This window comes from Pieris brassicae, chromosome 8 (assembly GCF_905147105.1).
Source record: "Pieris brassicae chromosome 8, ilPieBrab1.1, whole genome shotgun sequence".
In the NCBI taxonomy this organism is placed as follows: Eukaryota; Metazoa; Arthropoda; class Insecta; order Lepidoptera; family Pieridae; genus Pieris; species Pieris brassicae.
This window is the reverse complement of record NC_059672.1, coordinates 11,980,135-12,004,170: the sequence shown is the minus strand read 5'-3', so window position 1 is coordinate 12,004,170 and position 24,036 is coordinate 11,980,135. Positions and strand designations below refer to the sequence as shown.

The 24,036-nt window shown below is 32.9% G+C and overlaps 4 protein-coding genes across 10 annotated transcripts in view; 2 read left to right on the top strand and 2 right to left on the bottom strand.

Annotated features, from left to right (window-relative positions):
- LOC123712929 (synaptic vesicle membrane protein VAT-1 homolog-like) overlaps positions 1 to 2,599 on the top strand; it is a 31,008-nt gene extending 28,409 nt beyond the window's left edge. Inside the window, exon 9 of one of the 2 annotated variants that reach the window (XM_045666316.1) lies at positions 626 to 2,599. In XM_045666316.1, the coding sequence (XP_045522272.1) occupies positions 626 to 657 (32 nt within the window). In that variant the 3' untranslated portion in view covers positions 658 to 2,599. The remainder of the gene's footprint in view (positions 1 to 625) is intronic. The other variant, XM_045666317.1, reaches the window with a different exon arrangement.
- A 577-nt stretch (positions 2,600 to 3,176) lies between these two features.
- On the bottom strand, positions 3,177 to 5,248 carry LOC123713263 (dynein light chain Tctex-type 5-like). The gene is made up of 3 exons (XM_045666857.1): positions 5,054 to 5,248; positions 4,629 to 4,822; positions 3,177 to 3,382 (listed from the first exon to the last, which is right to left on the bottom strand). The coding sequence occupies exons 1-3, from the start codon at positions 5,132 to 5,134 to the stop codon at positions 3,217 to 3,219; spliced, it is 441 nt and encodes a 146-aa protein (XP_045522813.1). The 5' UTR covers positions 5,135 to 5,248; the 3' UTR covers positions 3,177 to 3,216.
- A 62-nt stretch (positions 5,249 to 5,310) lies between these two features.
- On the top strand, positions 5,311 to 14,865 carry LOC123713261 (fanconi-associated nuclease 1-like). The gene is made up of 12 exons (XM_045666849.1): positions 5,311 to 5,542; positions 5,789 to 6,437; positions 6,836 to 7,108; positions 7,271 to 7,469; positions 7,551 to 7,781; positions 7,930 to 8,052; positions 8,499 to 8,736; positions 9,787 to 9,992; positions 10,516 to 10,631; positions 11,324 to 11,575; positions 12,749 to 12,921; positions 13,723 to 14,865. Exons 2-12 carry the CDS (start codon positions 5,882 to 5,884, stop codon positions 13,879 to 13,881), a joined length of 2,526 nt encoding a protein of 841 aa, XP_045522805.1. The 5' UTR covers positions 5,311 to 5,542; positions 5,789 to 5,881; the 3' UTR covers positions 13,882 to 14,865.
- A 1,635-nt stretch (positions 14,866 to 16,500) lies between these two features.
- The window catches only part of LOC123713262 (transcription factor HNF-4 homolog), a 38,864-nt gene continuing 31,328 nt past the window's right edge, over positions 16,501 to 24,036 (bottom strand). For all 6 annotated transcript variants that reach the window (XM_045666853.1, XM_045666854.1, XM_045666850.1 and 3 more), the window contains exons 6-9: positions 23,456 to 23,576; positions 18,083 to 18,214; positions 17,452 to 17,688; positions 16,501 to 17,023 (exon numbers count right to left, since the gene is read on the bottom strand). In XM_045666853.1, the coding sequence (XP_045522809.1) occupies positions 16,881 to 17,023; positions 17,452 to 17,688; positions 18,083 to 18,214; positions 23,456 to 23,576 (633 nt within the window). In that variant the 3' untranslated portion in view covers positions 16,501 to 16,880. The remainder of the gene's footprint in view (positions 17,024 to 17,451; positions 17,689 to 18,082; positions 18,215 to 23,455; positions 23,577 to 24,036) is intronic.

The window sequence follows — 24,036 nt, the reverse complement described above, 5'->3', positions numbered from 1 at the left end:
AATCACTTATGTGTAAGAGGTTTACGCTACGCACAGGCTAAGCGCACATAAATGGCTTCCAGCGAGAAGCCTCATTGCAGCTTTTAGATTTGCTTATGCGGAAATTAAAACTATAACGCCTTAGTTTATATCAAGATAGGACCAAAACTTCTTCCCAAATATACGCCAAAATTGGTTTAAACAATTTCTCTTCGCATTTTTATATTTATTTTTTCAATTGGCTTGATCTTTTTAAATTTATTTAGCCTAATCTACATTTAGCTATTAAAATGATAGTAATGCATTTGGGCTGAAACAAAAATTCTCGGATATCTACGGCTAAATCTAAAGGTTGCAGTGTTTGTACGTTTAGCTAGCTTGGTCAAAAACAAGTCGGGCTATCTTTAGTGAGGTTTTTTATATTTTAAGTACTGCGTGCACAGTTACAAGTCGATGCTTTTGCTGCAATTTTAAATGCAGAGCTTTATAACTATGCATATACATTATTTAAGTTTCGGCTTTGATATTGTTGGTATTTCTATGATCACTTTTCTTAAGAGTAGTTTGTCGATCTAAGTAATAATAATTGTTGCCACAGTATAACGCTATTTTTATATTAGAAATTGAATGTATTTTGTGATTCCAGAGTCCAAGGATAAGGAGAAGGAATCTAGCTGAATTGTTTCCCCAGTAAGCTGGACCAGATAAACCACCGCCAATTTATTATTTTAGTGTTGCTCGTTTTAGCGATGCGCTTGCACACCGGCGCTAGACACCACAATATTATGTTGCCTTTTCATTTTGAAGTCTGAGTATGACCCTGTACTATCTTGCAACGTAATCTGTGACTACGAGGTTTTCTTTAATTACTTTACAAATATTTTTTCTTCTATATAAAAATAATAAAAATTGTGGAAAAAAAACATATTTTATTCGTTATTTTTTGTCACATTATGTTGCAAGAAGTCACTGACGTACAATTTAAGTTTATTTTTACACGTTTTTATTATTACGTAATAATTAACGGTACAGCGAAATCAATCGATTTTCTAATTTAAATCAAATTTATTTTTATATTTCGTTTTAACTCTGGCCTACGTTATTCGTTTTCATCTCATAGTTTTAACGTTAATTTTAGGAGTTTCGTCAGCGGTTATTTTGAAAGGCTATTGTATAAGATGCAGAGATGCTTAATCTTTATGTATGTTAAGCTTTAATATTTTATTAGTAAATGTTTAAAATTTGGCCCTGGTCCCTCTCGCCGGCCGCCCCTTCGTCGCGCTCTCGCTACTCTAGCTTCTGCAAAACTCTTTAGGTCAGTTCTCCTGCTAGATCAAAAACAAAATCGGAACGGTGAGTGATATTTTGTAATAGGTCTAGTTTTGAGAGGTACACTGCATAGCATTTCCACTTTAATAGCCAAAACGAAACTTGGACAATTATATTTTTATACTGACTTTTGTATATTATTTTCTAAAAATTCATTTTAGAGAGCGTAATCATCCAACTACGGCTAGTGAGGCTACGACGAATTTTCGTGTCTATGTGTAATGTAAAATTCAATGTACTCGGTGGCATCATTACTCATACCTAAATTATATTTTTATAGACAAAGAGTCTAAAACTTCTAAGGCTTTCTATGTAACACAAATATCACATATCTACACCCTTTCACGATGTATATTAATGTTTTGATAACAATATTACTCTGCATTTTCGATATAACTAGTGTTTAAAACATATATCTGCGATAAGGTTAATTAACCGGCATACATGTACAGTATAGAATCGTACGCAGTACTATATCTTCGGTGTGACATATCAGATGCATTATGGGAAAGGCTGAAAAGTAGTGTCCGGTCCCCGGAATAAAACGAGGCTATTCTCTTGCGTATTACTGGAACTGCTCAATGTAACCTGCCATCGCACTGACAGACTAGGAATTTTATAAATTTTTTACCCTTTTTGAAAATTTTAAGCGAGCCTATTCGACCACGGTTTTAAATAATCGTCAAAAGTAAAAAATCATTGATTCATATCACACAATGTACACTTATGACGTCGCTCGGGCGCTATTGAATAATTTTATTTGAATCCAATCCCATGCCGTCGGTCGTAGAAGCTCGTGAGATGGAAAGCATCATTAGCAAAACGTAGATAGCTTTTATATTGTACGGTGGCTTGGTGCTAGTTTCGTATGCGGATACGACTCGCTTGTTTTTCGGACCAAATCCTTAAAGCTATAGTATTCTTGTCACTTTGTCGCTTTATGTGTCAAATTTGTGCGAATTTTTAATGTAAACATTATAAAAGTTTGTGTATATCGACCTCTATAATGGTTTTCTAGAATTATCTTCTATAAGAATATTTGTAACTCCACGGCTCTGGGGCGACCGCGTCTTTGTGATTGTGTCCAAATTGTTGTAGGTTAGTATCGAATTTGATGCCAATATTATTTGTAAAGAGCCGGTTCGGGTTGATGCGGTCGCTCCAGACATCATAGGCTGGGTCTTTATGTATTACACATTTATTTTTGTAAGGGCGGGCCAGTGTGATATCTAATATGAAATGGATAAATAAATATGTATGATCTGTAAAAATGCTTACAATAGTCTTTTATTTCATACCCGTAATAGCCACAGTGTTTCACACCCGTGGATACCGTAATAGCCACGATTCCCTTAATTAATTTATTTTAGTATTCCGCTATTAGTCTGAGTAAATAAATTTAATATATCAATATTTATTACATATATACATTTTCACTGCTAAACATGAGCACGTTGGTCAAACAAAAAAATAATCTAGATATCTGTGAATAGATATTCAATACCTCCAATCTCACTGTATTAGAAGATTTTTTGGAACATGTCTCTGGTATGTCACGTTTTTTACATATGGGTGTACTAAAATCTGTTTGCAATGCCGTTTACACAAATATTTTTAAAAAATATCATAAAAGTTAATAGTAAAACACCTAATTGTTTTACTATTCTTTTAATAGGCAAGTCCTTATTACACTACTGCTAAATAAAACTTCAAGGCTTATAAACTCTCCTCGATCACGATACCTATCTGTCAACCCCTTGAAACTTGGATATACCCTAACCATATACATTATCAACGAATCTAACTTTAAAACTAAACTAACAATGAACGTTGCGGAACAGGAAATAACGAAGTTTTAAAAAAAACAATAAAATACCTTCAGTTTATTAAATTTTCTTCACAACCAATTTAGTCCAAGTATATGCCATAGACCACAACATTAGCATAGAGGTGACAGTTTTCATAATTGTATGAGGAAAAAGCATCTCGCTCATGATCCCACAAGAATGAATGGAACATGTTGACACTTTGTTGTCGGCGTTGACCAATTGTTACCAGCACTAATATACGGTATCTGCAAATTAAAATTTATGCCATTTTTTGCTTGACAATACCATGTGAACAACACGTGAAGCTATACCTATAATCTACAGCTAAATTTACAATCTGTGCGATGACGTCATACTCTGAATGGCAATAACGCAATGTATCTCTCTACTTCAAGTTCTACGACCAGTACCATTGCGCAAACTGCGACTCTACTAGAGGTATTTAATTAGAACAACTCATTTTTGAAGTGACATTTCTTCATCGGCGTTGAAAAAAAAATACTGTCACATTTTTCGGTTACGCGTCACATTTATTCCGTTACGCGCCATATTTTTCTTGTCCCTACCACGGTTGATTCGAAGAGATTCGAAGCCAAAATATATAATAACGATAACAATGATGCTATTACAATTAATGAAATTCTGTTATAATCTTAGTAGTAATAAAGTAAAATGAAATAATTGTATTATTTGTATTCATGTCTATGATAATAAAAGCCTTTTGTAAAACTTAATCTAATTTAACTTTATTTAACCAATTTTTGTAAGTTATATATGATATAGGAAAATCAAATTCGAAAAATCAAATCAGATTCGAAAAATAAGGTCAAAGAGAAGTTTCACTTCTTTCGTGTGTACAATATTTAACAAACACACTTGTTCACGCACACATTTTTATGCTTCCGTCGTTACCTTATAGATAGGCTCTATGAATTGATGGAGATAGTGCGTGCGTATAGCCATTTATCGCTTATAAGCGAATATTTAAATAATAATACAATGATTAGGTCTTGCTAAGACACAATTTCATTTTGACTTTACAAAATTTCGCGATATTTTGTCATTGAATATTACTCACATCCTAAATTTATCTTTTGCAACAGAAGCAGTAGATACAAGAAGTGAACGATGCCCCAGCTAGCATTGGTAATATTATGTATATCATTTTTTAAAGCTTTACTTTAACGGTTTTCGTTTAAACTTTATAATACATTTCAATCATTTGACATTTGTGTTGATGTTTACACTAAGCTATATGTCACCTTTGTGTCATTTATAGACACATCGCACAATTAGCTCAAAAGTCTGTTTTTTTTAAATCTATTTTATTATTATTTAAATTCGCTATTACAAATAAATAAGCTTAATAAATAATAAAAGGTAATCTAAGAAGAGATTGTTTTCTTACTGACCACAACCACACGCCTTTGGTAAATTTGATAAATTCTCATTAATATTTTATTTAAATATGCAAAGTATTTTGTATAATACCTGTCATAACTTTCTTCTTTAACCGCATTGCGTATATTTTCAGCTAAGCTAGAGCAGAGGTCAGGAACCGCCTTTTCACTATACTCTATCTCCTCCAATTCGGAATCAACAATACGTTTTAATATTTTCGCAACTACTTCGGTGCTGAAATGTTTTCTTGGTTTTAACTGGTACGTTGGTTGGTAGGTTCTTACCTGTTTAACAGGTTTTGATATAGACATGTTTGCTTGTTTAATCAATATATTTTCATGTATTCAATTGGTTCAGTGTTGCATTACCAATGATTTCCAGTTCCGATTTAAGTAAAGTGTCGCTATGGGTAGTATTTAAAAATGTATTCAAACTGTACTGTAGTTATACTTGGCATTAAAGGGATGATTTCAGTTTAAGATTCCATCTTACTAATCTAACGTAAAATTACATACCATTTTTTGTTTGACGCTTGGTCGACGCCCAAAGCCGAAACTCATACGCAGAGAATCCTTTGTATTTTTTCTGTTCGCCATTATAAAAGTTTAATTTGAATTCAAATTTAATTAAATAAATTTTTTTATTAAACTAATTTCTTATATTATGGCTCCTTTCGCAAGTTATAAATCGTAACCAAGCTGATTTTACTAAATAAACAACTTGATGTTGTTTGATCTGGGCTTTTGTCATTAATATTAATAAGTAATCTGTGGAGTACGTCCGCGATATTCCCGCGATTAAAGTAAATGTCAATTATTTTCTTATAGTTTATATAGGACATGTGCTAAACTTTTTTACTACAATCAAGATTCAACAAATCGACAATGCATGCGCATAGTTAACAATTAACATATTGTCATATTATTCAATTGAACATTTAACATTAGTTTTGTGTTGACTTTACCTATCAATTCAATTTATACCTATTGTATTGGGTAATTCACGTGAGTATAATTATGTTATTTGACATAATCAATTTGTTTTAATCTAATATTAGCTAGCAGTAATGTGATTATATTAAAGACATACAAGTAAACATAGTATTAGGGTATTTGAATTCGGGAGTTTAACAAGGTTTAAAACAACTAAAATCTTACTTTCAAGCAAAATATAATCTATTTTGTTAATGCACTAATGATTTCTTAATTGATACAATCAGTGATAACGTAATCGTGTCTTTTTTGTTAAAGATTATTTCACTAAACTTGTGGTTACAATGGCATGTTTTATTGGCATGATTTAATAAAACTGCACTGTAAATTATACTTAAAGCAATATCAATAATGAGGCATCAGATGAAAATTGATAAATATTACTCATTCAAAGCATCAAAATCGTTGAAATTTGAGAAAAATGATTACTATGGTAATAACAATATAAAGACTGAAATGGAAACTCCAAAAAAGAGGTCTAATGCAAGTCTTCAAATACCTTCTCCTTCTAAGACACCAAAACTAAATATATCAGATGTAATTAATTTAAGCAGTAGTGATGAAGAAAGTCCATTATCAGATGCTACTATTGCTTATACTCCAGAAGCACAATCACCTATAAATCCAAGCTCTTCAGAAGGCTTTATAAACACAAGAACATTTAGTATTAAAAAGGAATCTTACCCAGATACCAGCCAATACACAGAACACATTGAATGTGTAGGTGATCAAGCTAAATCACCCACAAGTAGTACTTCTAGAACAACAAAAAAATATTTCTCACCAAATAAAAAACGGATTGTTACTATTAGATCACCTGGAAGAGCAAGAAAAAATTTGACCAAAATCATTTCTGAAAGTAATGATAATGATTTAATAGAAGCTTGTAGTGGTTACGATGATAAAAGTAAGCAAAGCTTTTATTTCAATATTAATAGACATTTAAATGTGTAAAAAAACAGTATGTCCAATTTTCATCAACATAATTTATTATTATCGTTATTAAGGTAAATATTATAAAATCAATAAAATAAGTATTTTTTAATTAGCTGTACTACTAATGAAAAAAAGAGGAGAGAGTTATTATGTCATATTATTATAAGTTTTTGTGTTGATTTTAGGTATCCTAGACATCTTTTAGAATATTTATACATCATATCATAGCTAGTCATAATTATTAAGCAATAAGAAAATAATTACTAAAGCCTTTTCCAAGATATAAGCATTGAAATTTGTTAAAGAGAGTTTAACAAATTTATTATATTATCCTTAGAACTTTACTTACAGCTAATATTGTTTTTTCAGCAATATTTGTCATTAAAATAATCCAACAATGTTTGAACAACAAAGATTTAAAGTCATTATTGGATGAAAATTCACAAAAGGTACTTCAAAACTGCATGAGTGTTCTTAAGCCAGGATTACATTTAGTATGTAAACTTTATTGGAGAAAAGAAGCTTGGTATAGGCCAGAAAAAATTGAGGATGTTTTTATAAAAGGCAACTACTCGGTTAACTTGAAACAAATATTGGACAGTTTAATTCAAAATGGATTACTTCAGACAAATGATGCCAATCGTAAGTTACCAGCAATTTTATTTAATTTGAGATAAACAACCATCAATTGACATTAAAGAACTAAATATTAAAATTACTTTTAACTTATCTATTGCAAAACCAGACTTGTACTATATCAACTATACATGTTTTTAATTGAAGCAACTCTTTTATTATGTACAGGTGCAAATGCATTGAATTTAGATTTTTACTTTGATACATTAAAAGTGAATGAAGTAAAAGAAATATGTAAGGAATTCAAAATAAAATTTAAAAACAAGGAAGCAGCCAAAGTTTCATTGGAAAAGTTTTGTAATCAAAAAACTATTGGTCATTATTTTGCCACAACATCACAAACTAATAATCAAAGAGTTTTGGAATCGTAAGTATTTCTAATAATTAAAGTAATATTATGTAGTACTCTTCAATAAGTAAAATTATTATAGATTTAAAAATCTTTCAGACTTCGCTTAAAGTGTGGTGAATGCTTCAAACTTACAGAAAATACTCGCAGAACACTGGACGAACTATATATTTTAATGTATTTGGGGATCGATTGGAGTATTTTAAAAGAAAAGAATGTAGAACTGATGCTCTTTAACATTAAAAGCAAAAGTGAAACATATCCTGCTCAAGACATAAACTTGATTGATAATGCTAGTATTGTTTTTAAGAATAGGCGTGAGTTCAAGAGGTAAGTTAAATTTATTAAAGAAATCATTTCTAAAAATACACAAAACTCTCCATTTTTTTCTGGTCTGATTACATGTTTTATGTATAAACAATAATATATTTTCTAATATGTATTAGTATAGTTATAAATGTATAACATATTTTTGTAGCTATATACAAGCAAGCGAAATTTATGAGGAATTTCTGAATACAAGTGATACTTTAATTCGCCGTAGTATTATTGAAAAGGTGTATAAACAATATTTGGAAATAAAGTCTGAAGAAATGACAAGGTAATTTAAAATTCATCATGTTTACGAGTATAATGTGTAGGTTCCAAATTGTAGAATTTATAATGAAAATGTTTTCGCTATTATTTGGACGATTCAACAATGTGATCAATAATAACTAAACTAACCTATACAAACAACTATTTAATGAAATTATCTATAATATAAACTATAATTAAGCCATGTACACTTTAAAGTTAACACAGTTAAAGGTAAATTGTAATTTACTTAGGAAAGCAGTAATAGCTCCATAGTAAAATTCCATATTGTCAATCTAAAAAATGCTATACCTTATACAGTGATACTGACATTTTTTTTTATTACATTTCTAAGAATTTGGATCTTATGAACCACTTTATTTAATAACAGGTATTCATATACTATTATTGAATGTTATTGTAAAAAGTACTAAATATCGCTATAAATAAAACCACTGATTTTTATTTCAGTTACATATCCTTACCAGTGTGGCTTCGTAAATTCACACCTCCACACCTCTATATTAGAATTCTAGAAAGTGGGTTGCCCGATTTAAAAAAGCCGCTAGAGAAAGAAAAATACTGCCAGTTAGCAGTGGACATATTGAGAATGATGGTATCACAGGATGCGTTTAGATCGCAGAAGAAACCGGAGTGGTACGCTGAGATGGCATTGATTTATGATAAATGTTTAAATAATCCTGACAAGGTATGACGTTTTTTATATTATTAATTATTAAAATAAAAAACTTTAAAAAAGTTAAAATAACCTAGCAAATTAAAAAAAATGGCATGACAAATATATTTTCATATTGAACCATAATTACAAATAATCAGAAGCTGTCAGTGGTCCTTCGAGCCGGACTTCAATTATTATATAGTAATATATTTATTTACTTTTGAAAATACCGGCTTACCGTACGTAAGAAATATCTATTAAATCTAACTCTTCTAGCCAGTGAAATTAAAATGTGGTTATTTATTAAGATGACTTAGTAAGTCATCTAAATCAATGTACCTAATAAAAAGTAATAATTAAATGACTCTTAATAATACATAAATTTACTGTTCAAATAAAGGGCGTAGAATAATCTGGCAAAAAATCTCTGTCATTCCCTTCAATTGCCAACTATTATTTATTTATAAAAAACTGCTTCCAACAGAGTTTATCAAATTAGTGGCATGTCCTTCATATAGGCAAGAGGATATTGCCTACTCGGCTGAAATATTTTTTGTCTCGTTTGAATAATTATTGATTTATAACGATAACCCAATTAACTAAAACTTAAAAATACCTTAAATTCAGTGCCATCTGTCGAAAAGTGATAATACTAGCATCGATACAATGCAAAATATCAACAAAACTAGAACATACTTTAGGAGGCGTATTGTTGCGGATCATAAGACACGAGACTTTTAACTGCATAATACTATAAGAGTATTAGTAAAAATTTTTAAAAAAATAAACAAATCCGGTATGTGAGATTCAACTGAAAGAAAAAAATACGACATTTATCATTTATCTAGGTGCCTATTAAACACGTTCCCAACAGACATCTCTACAACTGTTTAACTGATTTTGACAAAGCATGGACTACGCCATGAAAATATATATGTATAGGTTAAAATTATAACCATTTTGTTACCAAAACATTCGAGGACAAATTTACAAACCCAAAAACAATTATCAAATTCCAACAGTATCCAACATATACAGTTTAGAATTTTTATGATGTTTGTGGAAAATCTAAATTTTTAGGCAGCAGAGATTGTATTGGAGGGCTTCAGTAAGTTAAATGTACGTGATTATGAAAAGGATTCTCTGCGTGTACGTGCACGTATGTTAACGAACAGAGTAACGAACAAGCCCTTTGATAGACTGGTCATCGCGTTAACGGGGCACGCACTTCAGGAACCGGTGGAGAAGGATATTAAAGCGACACATATCAATAAACAAGCTATGGAGTAAGTTTTGTTTTTTTGCTTTTACGAGTTTTAAAATAGATCACTAATTTAGGAATGGCCTTAAACTACGTACATCTATAAATTTTAGCTTTTGAAGAGGATAGGGAATGAAATTCGTGCCTGTAAGAGATCGCTCAGTTTTAAATATTTTTAATTCTTGTGCAAAAAATGTAAATAACAATAATAATCATAATAATCATAATAAACAATTATAATCATTTTTCTTTTAAATCAAAAAATGTCTTGGACGCGTAAAATCTATCTCTGCGGAAAAACTTACAGGACCCCGGGTGATGACCCCTATTGTTCGAATTATAATTTGCGATTCTTGGCAAATCAAATCTCAATTCCATTCTTCTCAGACAATAAAGAAAAGTAATTGAACCGAAATAGAAATATACAATAGTTTCTAGTCACTGTGTTACTGAGGATTTTATTACAATGAAAAATTTAAAAAGCAAAGCTTTGTCGGAGTTTTTTTTATTAAATGTAAAAAATATTATAAGTTTATAATTTTTTTCAGAACTATTGATAAAGGAAAGAAAAAGTTTGAGTGTCGTTTACCTGATAGCACTATAGTAATGGAAGCAGAAGAATACTGCAGAAGATATTATATCGAAGAAAGAGAATATACGCATGGTATATAAAAATTTACAAAATATTTGTTTCTTTCGTAACTTGTTAAGAGTTATAAAAATGTAATTTTTAGTCAAGACATCGACAAAAATAGAAGTCAAATGTGTACGCCACACTATGTGTTTTGTTTTGTCGGCAACGCATTTGCGAGCTTTCAGGTAATGTATCGGTATCACTTATCATCAGGTGAGCCTCTTGCCCGTTTGCCTCCTATTGTATAAAAAAAATGATTTTCAAACCCTTATAGAGAGATAGATATAACAGTTCGAACCCCAAATAGTCGGGGTTCGTAAACACTAACGTTTTCCAACGTGGGGCCCATGCCCCAGAGGGAGGAAATTTTGTTTGCTAGGAGGCTATTCGAAAATTACTTAAAATCATTTGTAATTTGAATTTCAGTTTTTCATATGTTTTGAAAATTTCCGGACTATGTTTCGTTAACAATTTGCTTGTAGTAAACAATATTATTTATAATAAATAATTTTGTTATATAGTCATAAGAATTTTAGAAAGGCTTGCCAGAAAAAAGGATGGGACACGCCGTCGTGTGTGATTTTTCATTTATCAGCAAATTGCATTTCCATATCGTTCCGTAGTAAATGAAAAAAAAACAGATTGCACCATTTTTTGGGCTTTAAGAATTACAGTTTATTTTGCTTGGAAAAATAAAATATGGACTTTAATATGCATTACAGGTGAACACTGGGAAGGGACTATAGCAACTACCATATTCACATTGCTATTTTGGGACATAATATACGCGGAATTGCGTGGGGTAAGGGGCATTTTCATTACGCCTTACCAAAAGTACCCATTGGATTTGTTCACCGAAAGCTTTTATTTGAACAGGCAATGTTTGATTGAAGACAGGCTCAATAATATGGAGAAAGCGAGTGTTGAGGATCTGATTCCTTCTATGAAGAAAGTATGGGATACGAGGCCTGAATGTAAGTAATTTTTGTTTTCTCCTCCAGTTCCTTCGTTTTTTTTCTTCAAATTTTTGTTTCCCTGGAAATCGGATTCACGTGACGTCATAAGAGTGCGATAAAAAACGACGCCAGTTGTCAAGTTTTACGAAAATGTAAAATATAACTTGCGCAGTGATTTTGACATTGTTCTCAATATAAATGAATTTATGAATTCATATTATTTTATTGTTGTTTAAAGTTACAGGTTACTTTAGTACGGATTTCTTTTATTTAGGCAGCTCCTTATATGCTGTATAGTATATAAATCAGTGATGCTACAACCTTTTTAGGTTTGGGCTTCAGATTTCTGTAACTGTTTCATTATAATTTGTCAATCTAATAAGGAAGTAGGTGATCAGCCTCCTGTGCCTAACAGACCGTCGGCATCCCGGTTTCCTCACGATGTTGTCCTTTACCGTTCGAGTGCTTGCGCACATAGAAAAGGAAGTCCATTGGAGCACAACCGTGTATTGAACCTTCGACATCAGGGATGAAAGTCACCCCCGAGGCCCTTGGCCAATACTGCTGTAATAGTAAAGCAATTTAAAAATTGCGGAATTTAGTTTGTCTTTGCTTTTTTTCCTTTATGAGTACTAAGAGCGTGTTGCCAACGTTAAAATAGTGTAATTAAATCAAAACAGTTAGGAACAAAAAAAATATTTTTTTCTTATAAAAGAGCGCGCGAAAACGCGCTTAATAATATCCGTTACCATGGTAACAGATACGATTAGTTAAATTTTTAATAAACAGAAACTGAAAATGTTTGAAATTTTCTGCTTAGGAATTTTCGTAATTAATTTTTACAGTTCTTTATTTCTCATTACAAAAAAAATGTATTTTATTTACGCGCGAAACTTAATATGTATACGAACGTCCCATCTTCTACTAGGATCATTCCGATATGTATCTTTAATGATTATGATTATGACTTCTTAATGTCGAAAATCTATTTTTTCATACGGGAGGTTATAAAGATCGCGCTAAGTATAACTCTGAATACCTTAGAGTGTGATTCAAAAACAAACGAACTATATAAAAAATCACTACATTTTTGACGTACGGGACACAGATGCTTGCAAATTTTACCCTTAGTTATAGTAAACTTTGAAAGTTTGTATGTTCGGTTTAAATTAACTAAAGGCATCGTTTCAGGTGAGCTTTCAGACATACAGCGTAAAAAAATTAGTTGGGACAAAATCGAGGCTGTGTGTAGATGTCTGGGAAATAGGTCTTTGGTAGTCATTTGTCGGAGGCTTGCTTTGGACTATAGATACAATCACAGCGGCTTCCCAGATCTGACAATGTGGAATCCGCACACCAACCAGGTCAGAAACCGGTATAAATGCTATTTTTAGCGACTCGAAAAACGATCAGTTTTACGTGTATCATACATACTCTTGATATATATATCAATGGCGTTACTACCTTTTTGGGTCGGAGCTCTGAAGCTGAAGCTGAAGTCTGAACTTATGTATCTGTTTCATGATCATTTGTTAATCGAGTAGGCAAATAAGTGATCAGCCTTCTATGCCTGGCGCACACCGTCGTCTTTGGGTCTAAGACACAGAAAAGAAAAGTATAATATACTGAATACATAATTCATGCTTCCAAGCCACGCTTGTTAAATTAATTATGTTTGTCCATGACTTTCCCGGAAACGAAATGACAAACGATACGTTTATTTTGACTTTCAATCTAGGGACGTCCAAATTTAAAAACGCTTCAGTAGTTTTCGAGATATATTGCAGCCAACTAGCTTTATAATCCGTTCAATTAACAGCCTATCCTTTAACTAAACAGCGCCGTTTAACTAGCGGTCTCAAAGATATTCAGTTGATCAAACAGCTAGGCAGATGAATTGGATCGATGACGTTAGTTAATATAAATTTAGTTTTTTGTATCTATGTATCTGTTTCATAATTTTCACTAGATTAGTACTGATGATCCGTGCGTTAGAAATGCTGTTTATGGTTATTTATTGGGTGTATTGAAAATAATATAAGGTTGTATGAAAATAAATTTACTCAAATCAGAACTTTTTATTTACGTCGGACCCCACTTGAGTCTGGGACCTATATTTGGATCCGCCCGACAACTGCCCAAGTACATCTGAAAATAATTTACAGATAACATTTGTGGAAGTAAAGACGGATTCGGACAAGCCGTCAATAAAGCAAATTCAATGGATGAGATATCTTCAATGTAACAATATTAATACAGAATTTTGTTACATCGGCACGAACACCACGAAATCCAAAGCGCGAAATGTCAATAATTTATGTTAACCTTAGTTTGTTTTATTCTTATTCAATTATATGTTTTGACTCTTATACAATAATCGCCCTTATAACAGGGTACTATTAGAACGCGTTCAGTCCCTCGTATAACACGGCTATCGCGGGAATTTCCTCATGTAACATGAGGATTTCACACTTTATATTTATATGCTGTGACATTTATAATGATTTGTTCGCACATATTTCGTTCATAATATGGATTCTTTTGATATTCCATTTAAATACCAGAAAAGATAAACGTGCATTATTTCTACATAACGCGTTTCATATAATAATACTCCTACAACACGTATAACGCGGAACTAATGTACCGTGTTATAGGGATCCTCCCTATACTATATACTTTCATGTAAGAATATTATCTTTATTGTATTGAAACGTCGAATTATGTAATAAACTTGCGTATGAATTTTATACTGGCAATTTGAGGCTGAAATAAGTGAAATGAGATGAAAGAAAAGCATTTTATTTCATATTAAATTTATTCTTTAATTATCTTATCTCTTAGTTTTTTTGGTTTTGGCTGTGTTATTGTTTTCAACTATCTAGTCTTAAAAAAAATTCGTTATCAAAAAAGAAACGTAGTTTGGCAGTTTAAGTTCAAATTACCAATGTACTGACATAATATTGTAAGGTGCTATTATATTTAGTTATTCGGTTTAAGTACAATTTACGTAAGCACAAATATTACACAGAGTATTAAACGCTATGAAAAAAAGCCTGCATCGTTTCTATGAAAGTTTTTCCCTTAAGCGCCAGAAATATACACTATATTACGATCGCATTCAATACTTTGTGAAAATCATAAGTCATATACTACAGGTAACATTACTATGGAAACGTTATTTATGTAAAATAAAATAAGATCCGTCGTGACCTAATCAGGTTTATTGGATCATTTTAGACTTTTTAAGAGTTTACATTTCTATAGAATTGTTATTAGTAGTAAATTTTCCTAAATAATATATTAATATATAGGTGTATTTTATTACTTAGTAAGTTGAATAAATTTTATTTGATGTATTTTGTGTTTTTTATCATAATAATAACCTTTGGTGACGCTACAACCATTTTAGGAATGAGCATCAGATTTTTGTATCTGTTTCATGGTCATTTGTCAATCTAATAGGCAAGTAGGTAGTAGTATGTCTGATACACGTCGACGACTTTTTGGGTCTCGCCCTTTCCTTACCCAGGCAATAGAACAAATTAAAAAAATTGGCTGTCTGTAAAGTCGGTTTACTGACGATAGTTGAACGTGACTACGTCATAAGAAAATACTGATGAATGGTTGCATTTTTCAAAAGAAATTTTTATTTTATTTGTTTGAAAGATATTTTGTATGGATATAGAGAAGTAAGTAAATGGAAATCACAATTGAATTGATCATGTTACATTTATTTGTACGCATAAATTACAATTATGTCAGTTTTTTTTCATCCCTCACTCAAGTAGGAGAGACATGTTGAACGCTGCCGAACGCGGTGGCCTATCGTGCCTCTTTGTCGCTCGTTCCGCGCTTAAATGGAACGCCTCAGCGAGGTAACGCTACATGAGTCATGTTATTTCGTGCGTGCAGTCGGCTCCATTGTATTCTAAGAAGTTGTCACGTCAAAAATATGTATAAAACCGAGAGAGATTATTCTTTTGTCATCGACGTACCGGAACAGCTTTATATGAAATTAAATATGCCAGAAAGTTGTCCGACTAACGTACAATTCAGCGAATGGATTTATTTAGAAAATATCAAAAAAATCATTGAACTGGGCGATGTATGTTTTTGTTATTTTGTACATGTATTGTTTTGTATTTGTATGTACATATTGTAAATCGTTGCTGCATAGAAGTAATGATTGCTTATTTGGTTAAAAAAAGTATTTTTAAGTACAAAAAATACATTAGACTACACAAAAATGTAGAAGGTACAAAATCCATAGATCATTTTAATTTCTAATTCACGTTCTAGCATTGTTTATGTTTTAGGTATTTTTTATCAGATTGACAATTCAACTGTCATTTATTACGTCATTACAATTTATAAAGTTATTAAAGTATTTTTAATTAGGAATTATCACTATCTTTTGAGAATGTTTTCTGTTTATTTGCCTTTATTGGCGATGTCGACAGTTTCTGCTATATCCGTCATTTATCTATATTGCAAAAGCAGGATAGCAAGAAAGGGTTACGTGGATGTGAAGGAGAAGCCCTAACGTTTATAAATAAAACTGCCAAAATTTCAACAAATATTTATTGATTTACGTCATAACATTGTAGATATGTACAGTACACCTTGGAAGAAAATAAGGCACCTATCAAGGCTAACACGAATTATATCGTATTCGACCCTACGAATGAAGACTTGCACCACCTTAAAGTAACCATTTCCAACGATTAAATTGAGCATAATATTAAAAACTAAGCAACATTTCAGTCTACTTTCTATTCACCTAAATGTCTGTTACGTTTAGTAATATTGCAGGGCATATTCTAAGCTATAATTCGGGATTCACCTTAAAAATAAATAACGCAAGAATTAAAAACTTTGCGTTATAGAAGCGCAGACTATTTCTATAAATATGGCCTCGAAGAAATGTTCAAACACACAAATTTAGCTCAACTCATTTATTGTAACGATATAAAAATATATAGCACCTATGTATATGGACATATATTGTATAAGTTAAAAATCTGATATATACAATGCTGCACCAAAGTTATGAAAGAGATCTTCACAAAATAACATTTAGTAGTTTACTTTGGTGTCAGAATGTAAATAGCTAAAGGCACCGCCAATTTGAGATTTTGTATACAAATATAAAATTTTGTAAACACATACTGGAAACATAATAACAAATGGATATAAAATGTTTTTCGAGATCTTGCGATTGCTGACAATACTTGGTAAAAAATATTGTTTGCATTCATTTCTTGGTTAACTCTTGAAAAAATGTTTAGTTTGTCATATTTTATATCCAAGCCTTTTACATCTACAGGGTGGGTTCTTGTTTGAAGGCTGCGTCCATGAAGGGTTCTGCTATAGGAATTTGAGGCACGAGGGCGGGAGACGCAGCTGAAGAAAGGGGGGAAGCGGCATCGCCTTGCCCCGCCACCGCGCCCTCTGTTGATGTACCTAAAAATAGCAAGAAATTTACACGAATGAAAAATCTAAATTACGAAAAAGCCTTTCAAACGTATTTAGTTTTTTCAAGTAATTTTTTCTTAAAATTGTGTTCAATAAATGAAAATATCAGTAAATTCTTTTTTTACAGACTTAGATTCCCGAATGTTATAAGGGAAAATTACAATTCGTGAAAATAATGCTAATAGATGTTTAAAATTCAGTTAAAATAATAAAGAGTTAGGTAGAGAGTGGAACTTGTAAAAATACAAAACGAAAGACAAAATGTATAACTCGTTCAGTTTAATTGTGATTGATATAGTGTTAAAAATTTCAATTGAAATTGTATTTTTTTACATAATATTATTACATAACATTAATGTGTGTAATGTCAAGCATTTTAAACGATAATATGCGATTTTCTATATCACGATACCGACCTCCTAACAACATTTCCTGTAACAAGCTATCAACGTGAGCCACACCAAACAGTTTGGCGAATTGTATCTGCTCAATCATCTGCCAGGTGATGCTCTGGAGGGGAGGAAGACAAAGGAGGAGTTCGCCGAAACGACCACGCCCCTCGTACTGCCTGTCACTTATGTAATCCTCGAGATTTATCTGGATCTGATACCTCAGCTGCTTTATTTTCTGCGGTTGGGAGAGGCCTTTGGCGTCTGAAAGGAATTATATTTATAAAAATATACAGGGGCGACCGTTAGTTTCTTCATTAAGAAGCTTACTTATGTAATAATTAAATAAAAATATGTTTTTAATCGAAACGCAAAAGAATAATACAAAATGAATGCGTAAAGTGTGTGTTTGTGCATGTGTGTGTAACTGCAACCGGTGTGTTAAATTCGGCTTGACTTATACATTACTATTAAAGACAATTTTTAAATATTAAATAATTGAATCATAAGAAAAAATCAAGTATAAGGGAAGTCAAAACATTATCAAAAAAAATCTAATTAAATCTTGTAACTTTTCAATAAAGCGTGGTTGCCTTTCACGCTGTGCATAATTGGCAGATATATACCTTTTTATAGTTTATTATAAAAAAATACATACTGGGATCAAAAAAGACGATAGCTTTGAGGCAAGCGAACTCCGTGTCGTCGATGTCAATCTCTCGAAGGGGCGTCACAATCTCATCCATCACTCTCATTCCGATCATACTGATGTCCACATCCATCCGGCCATCTGAAAAACATTATACATTTGATTATCACTATTTCTTACCCACAGACTATATACGATAAAGAATAGACATAACATAACAACACAACATAACAAATGAAATAAATGACGTCTAGCGATCTAGCGACTCTATATTAAATTGTCAATGTACGTCAAATGTCAGACTATTAACTAGTGCTTTTTCAAACGTCAGCATATGTATGTATGTATGTAATGTTATGTAGCTTGTTTGCCTAGTATCACGACTGCTAATATTTTTCTATTGGTATAGATTATAGACTACCTTAAAAAATCGTAACATTTATTTTATAAATTTAAATGGGCTTTAAAATAACACATTCTCAATTGAATATATTTCATAAAACATTAATGAGGCCATGGTTGCGTAGAATTCTAAACAAGAGAACACGTTTTGAAGAAATGTTCGTTTCTCTCAATTATCCTCACAAAATCTAGAATATACCTCTATATACCTTTGTTTGTCCTTACAAACACAAATCATAAGTTAATAATTTTTTTTTTTTTTTTAAATATACATGTGTCTTTACTACGACATCATGGAACATTACGATCTAGCCTAATTTAAGACTAATAAGTAATTTAAGTCTAACCTAATTTACTAAAAAGGATTGTAATAAGTAAGTGTCCAATAACGCTACTTATAGTCTCTATTAAAGGGAAGACACTCTGTTCTTGTGTTTTCATTTTTTCATTCACTGTTTAGCACTAAATATTAAAGTACACTAACACTAATTCACTAGTTCGAATGGTTTTATCCTTTTCAATCTTCTCACTAGGTCAGTGGTATCAAGGAGTTGAATAGCCTCGACATTCACGTGATGGTGGAGCCTATGTTCGTGTGCTCCAGCAGCCTTTTTTATTAATGTGGTGACGTCCTCTACATTAAGGTCCCGATGGAGGTCGTAATTGCGAATGTACCAGGGAGCATTGACTATTCCCCTGAGCACTTTGTTTTGGAATCGTTGGATTACTTGGATATTACTATTACTGGTACAGCCCCACAGCTGGCAACCATAAGTCCATACAGGTGTCAGGACTTGTTTGTAGATCAATAATTTATTTTGTACTGATAACGTGGAATGCCTTCCGAGCAACCAGTACAATTTAGAGTAACGGAGATCCAACTCTTCGCGTTTCTTTTTAACATGGACCTTCCATCGGAGTTTGGTGTCTAGCGTCATACCTAGGTACTTAGCTGAATTTTGGAACGGCACTTTGACGTTATCAATATATACTGGCAGGTAATTTGATGTTTTGTTGGAAAAGTTTATGTGAACTGATTTAGACTGATTTAGTTTTATCCGCCATTTTTTGGTCCACAAGCCAACAATATTTATGGCTTTTTGTAATTTTACTACCGCTTCCTTTTCAGTAGTCGCCGTAGACATGATAGCAGTATCATCGGCAAAGGTCGCGATAACGTTATCTTTTAGATCAGGAATATCGCATGTGTATAAGAGGTACAGGACCGGACCTAATACACTCCCTTGCGGCACCCCAGCTTTTATTTCTTTTAGTTCTGAATAATCATCATCTTGTCGTACTCTAAACATTCTTTGTGTTAAATATGACTCAAGGATATTTGAAAATTGACGAGGCAGTAATTTCCTTAATTTATGAACAAGTCCTCGATGCCACACTTTATCAAATGCTTGAGCTACATCCAGAAAGACAGTGGAGCAGACTTTTTGTTCTTCTAGTGCTTTTTCAATATTATTTGTGATTCTATGAACTTGCTCTATGGTAGAATGTTTTTCTCTAAAACCGAATTGGTAATCTGGTATGAGCTGCTTTTTGACAATAATAGGGTTAAGACGTTTGAGAAAGATTTTCTCAAATAGCTTTGCTATAACAGGTAACAGTGAGATTGGCCTGTAAGACGTGACTTCGTGTGGAGGTTTTCCTGGCTTGGGAATCATTATAACTTCCGCAACTTTCCACATATTGGGAACATATTGAAGTCGAAATGAGGCATTAATTAAGGTTGTCAATTTAACTACGGCTTTACGGGGGAGATGCTGAAGGACTTCACCCGTAATTAGATCAAAACCTGGTGCCTTCTTTTTAGTTAGACATTTAATTTCACTTAAGACCTCTTTTGGTGTGACTAGACGGATGTTCAGCTCTTCTGACGTTATTTCTTCGAAGTTAAGTAAATCTTCTTCATCGATTTGAAATATATTTTCTAGATGATCAGCGAACCTCTTAACTTTTTGTATGTTACTTGCAGCCCAATTCCCATTAGACTCTCGTAAGGGAGGAATATGTGTTGTAGGTTTTTTGATATTTCTTATCGCTTTCCAGATGGAGTAATCGGTGGAACCATCAGAAGTTAATTGGTTTAGGTATCTCTTTATTGAAGTATCTTTATGTATTTTAATCTCTCTCCTCAGTTGTTTAGTGAGGTTATTCAGATGTTTTTTGTCTTCTGGACATCTTGTGGAATGCCATCTTTTTCTTTGAGTTCGTTTTGTCTTTATCAAATTTTTAATCTCTTCTGGGAAGTAGTTGTTTTGTACCTTTTTCTTAAATTTTGGAGTATTACTCCAAGCAGCTTGTTGGATGTTCTTTGTAAATCTGTTGACTTCTAAATCTAATTGTTCCTCAGTCTTTAAAGGTACTCTAAGGTCTACCATATTGATAAGATAAATTTTGAAGCTGTCCCAGTCCGTATGCGTGTTCACGAGAGATGGATTCAGTTTTCGCTTTATAGGGTCTTCGCCAATTGTGAGTAAGATTGGTGAGTGATCTGAGTTCATATCATAGGCTTCCTCTATTTGGAGAACATTTGGTGATACTTCTCTAAATATGAAGAAATCTATAAGATCTGGTATTTTATTCTTGTCTGTTGGCCAGTATGTGGGCCTTCCTGTGGAAATTGCATCACATCTCAAATTTTTCATAGCATTGAACAGTTCTTTTCCTTTGGTCGATATTAATCTTGATCCCCAGTAGGTATGTTTTGCATTGAAGTCGCCTCCCAACACAAATCTATTTCCAAGACTTTCTAGCAGGGTTTTGTACTGGTCGTACTTAAGTGCATGTCTTGGTGGGCAGTAAATAGATGATATTGTTAATGGATACCGCTTCATTGATAGGCTCACAGCCACAGCCTGTATATGCTCTTTTTCATATTTAAAGACCTCATGGTGTTTTAAGCTATCCTTTATTATGACTGTACTTCCCCCACTGGATTTATTACTTGGGTGAAGGGCATGGTAGGCATTATATCCTTTAAATTGAATGTATGACTCCCTGGTAAAATGTGTTTCCGATACCAAGCAGATGTCAATGTTTTCATGTTTAAGAATTATCTGAAGTTCTCTTTGGTGTTTTAAAAGCCCATTAGCATTCCATGCCATTATTTTTAAAGCCATTATTGCTTAAGACGTTTGGGAGCAGCTATTTTGGTGCCGCTTTCTAGTTTTTTAAGTCTTTCATCAAAGGATGTCAATAATGAAAGTATGGTGTTAATCTTTTCATCCATGCCTGTGCTAGCTATCTCATTTTGTTGTGTTGGGGATGGAGTCTTAGGACCTTTAGTTACCTGGGCAAAGGAAACAGTTTTGGAAACTAATTTTGCTGGTTTTACCGATTTGTCCGTTTCTATCATTGATTTTGATTTTAAGACATTTCTCATTTTCTGTAATTCTTTTGCTACTACACAGCCTCTGTAATTAGCTGGATGTGACTCACCACAGTGAACACACTTCGGTTTCACGTCTTGTGGCTTGTTACAATCGACTGTGAGATGCTTTGCAGTGCATTTCACACACCTCGGCTCCTTGGAGCAGTATTTCTGTGTATGCCCATAAGCCTGACACCTCTTGCATTGGGGAATCAATTTCGGTGATTTCAGTGGCTGTACATCAATTTTGCAGCCAAGTATGGATTTTATTTCGTAGATATTTTTTTTATGTTTTCCTGATGGTGGAAAGACAGAATAAACATGTTAAGCGGTTCTTTGGTTTTCCAGCTATATTTGACGGCTGCGTCTAAAATTTTAAATCCTTGGCGAGTAAGGTCTTCAACTATCCTTTCAGGCTTGCAAGAAGCATGGAGATTTTTTGCCATTACTCTTATTGGCCTGCTCTGCTTGTTTTCGTAAGAGAACCACGAGGCATCTTCTTCTTTAAGATGTTTTGTGATCACTCTGTAGGTAGCTTCACTATTAGTGTTAATCTTCACCGATCCATTTCTAAGCATTTTTACTGTGAACGAGTCTTTATTCAATTCTTTTTTAAGTAAGGAATCGTAGAATGATTGGTATTCAATTACATTTTCGACAATAATCGGGGGTGGAAGGGGTTCTTTTTTAGGCTTTTCTTTGGTTACTTTATTACAAGTAACTTCTTTCATGGGGGAAGGGGAGGTGTTTAGTTTCCTTTTCTTTCTGGTTTTTTGTCGCACCCATTCCGTTTCTTTAGCCAGTTCTTCTTCGTCCGTCTCATACTGAATTGATTCAGCGGCTGCCTCGTCCCTTTGTGTTAAGGGCTGCTCTATTTTTTTCTCGAGCTGAGCTATTCGTTCCTTCAGTTGATAGACAATAGTTTCCAGGTCCGAGCATCGGGCTCTTTCCTTTTTCAGTTCAGCCACTAGAAATTGCTCGTTTTGGGTTATAATTTCAAAAACACTTGGAGATGACATCATAAATTTAATATAATAATTAAAATTATAAAGACAAAACCTCGCCTTTATTTATTACACAATAACAAATATTAGGTCAACGATTCATCGTAACGCGATCGCGGCGCTGCGTCAGCGCGTTGCACTTATTCGGTCACAATAATTAATACGCGACGTTTCTAACCGAAATGGAAACAACGAATAAGTTAATAATTTAGTTAAATATATATTGTGTGGAGACTATAATAAGTCTTTACTGGTCTCCTTATAAGAACCTATTTGTGATTACTATCAAAGACATTAATATTTTTTTTTAATAAATCTATACGTCGCTGTGACGGTCCTGATAAATCAAGAACAATTTTTTTACTCTCTACACGGTTTTTTTTAAACATAGTATTAAAAATATGCCATCAAAACCCTTTTATGTGACCAAACAGTAATAATACAAAACAGAATATTTCCTCTTAGTTTGACTTATCCCGGGCAACTCTAGGCCACCAGATCCCTTCAAGCTAAAGAGATAAGATTCGTAACAATGTAATATTTTTACTTTACGTAACAAGTAATTTGATTTTTGATATAAATTTAACATACCTATATTGTGTTTGGTGATAATGCAATTGTTTCCCAAGAGCAGGACATCTTTAAGGTGTATGGACCGCCTCGCACAACCCAGCAAAAGATGTTCGCCCGCGTGTGCCCTCAGCAATGCAACCTAAAATTTTTAATAACGTTGCAGGCTGTTTTCAGACGATTTAGAGTGGGTATATGGACACGGTGCAGGGTTGGCTTAGTGGCTACAGCGTGCGACTCTCATCCCTGAGGCCGTAGGTTCGATTGGACCAATGGATTTTCTTTCTATGTGCCCATTTAACATTAGCTCAAACGGCGAAGGAAAACATCGTGAGGAAACCGACCTTAGACCCAAAAACGTCGACGGCGTGCGTCAGGCACCGGCACAGGCTGATCACCTACTTATATTCCATTAACAAATGATCATGAAACAGATACAGAAATCTGAGGCCCAGACCTAAAAAGGTTGTAGCGCCACTGATTTTTTTTATATGGACACGGTGATGTTGAGTAATTTCGACATTTTAGAGGATTAAAAATTAAATTGAGTCATATATATTTGTACATGAAGGTTTTTCCTTTTTGGTTTACAAATTAAGTTT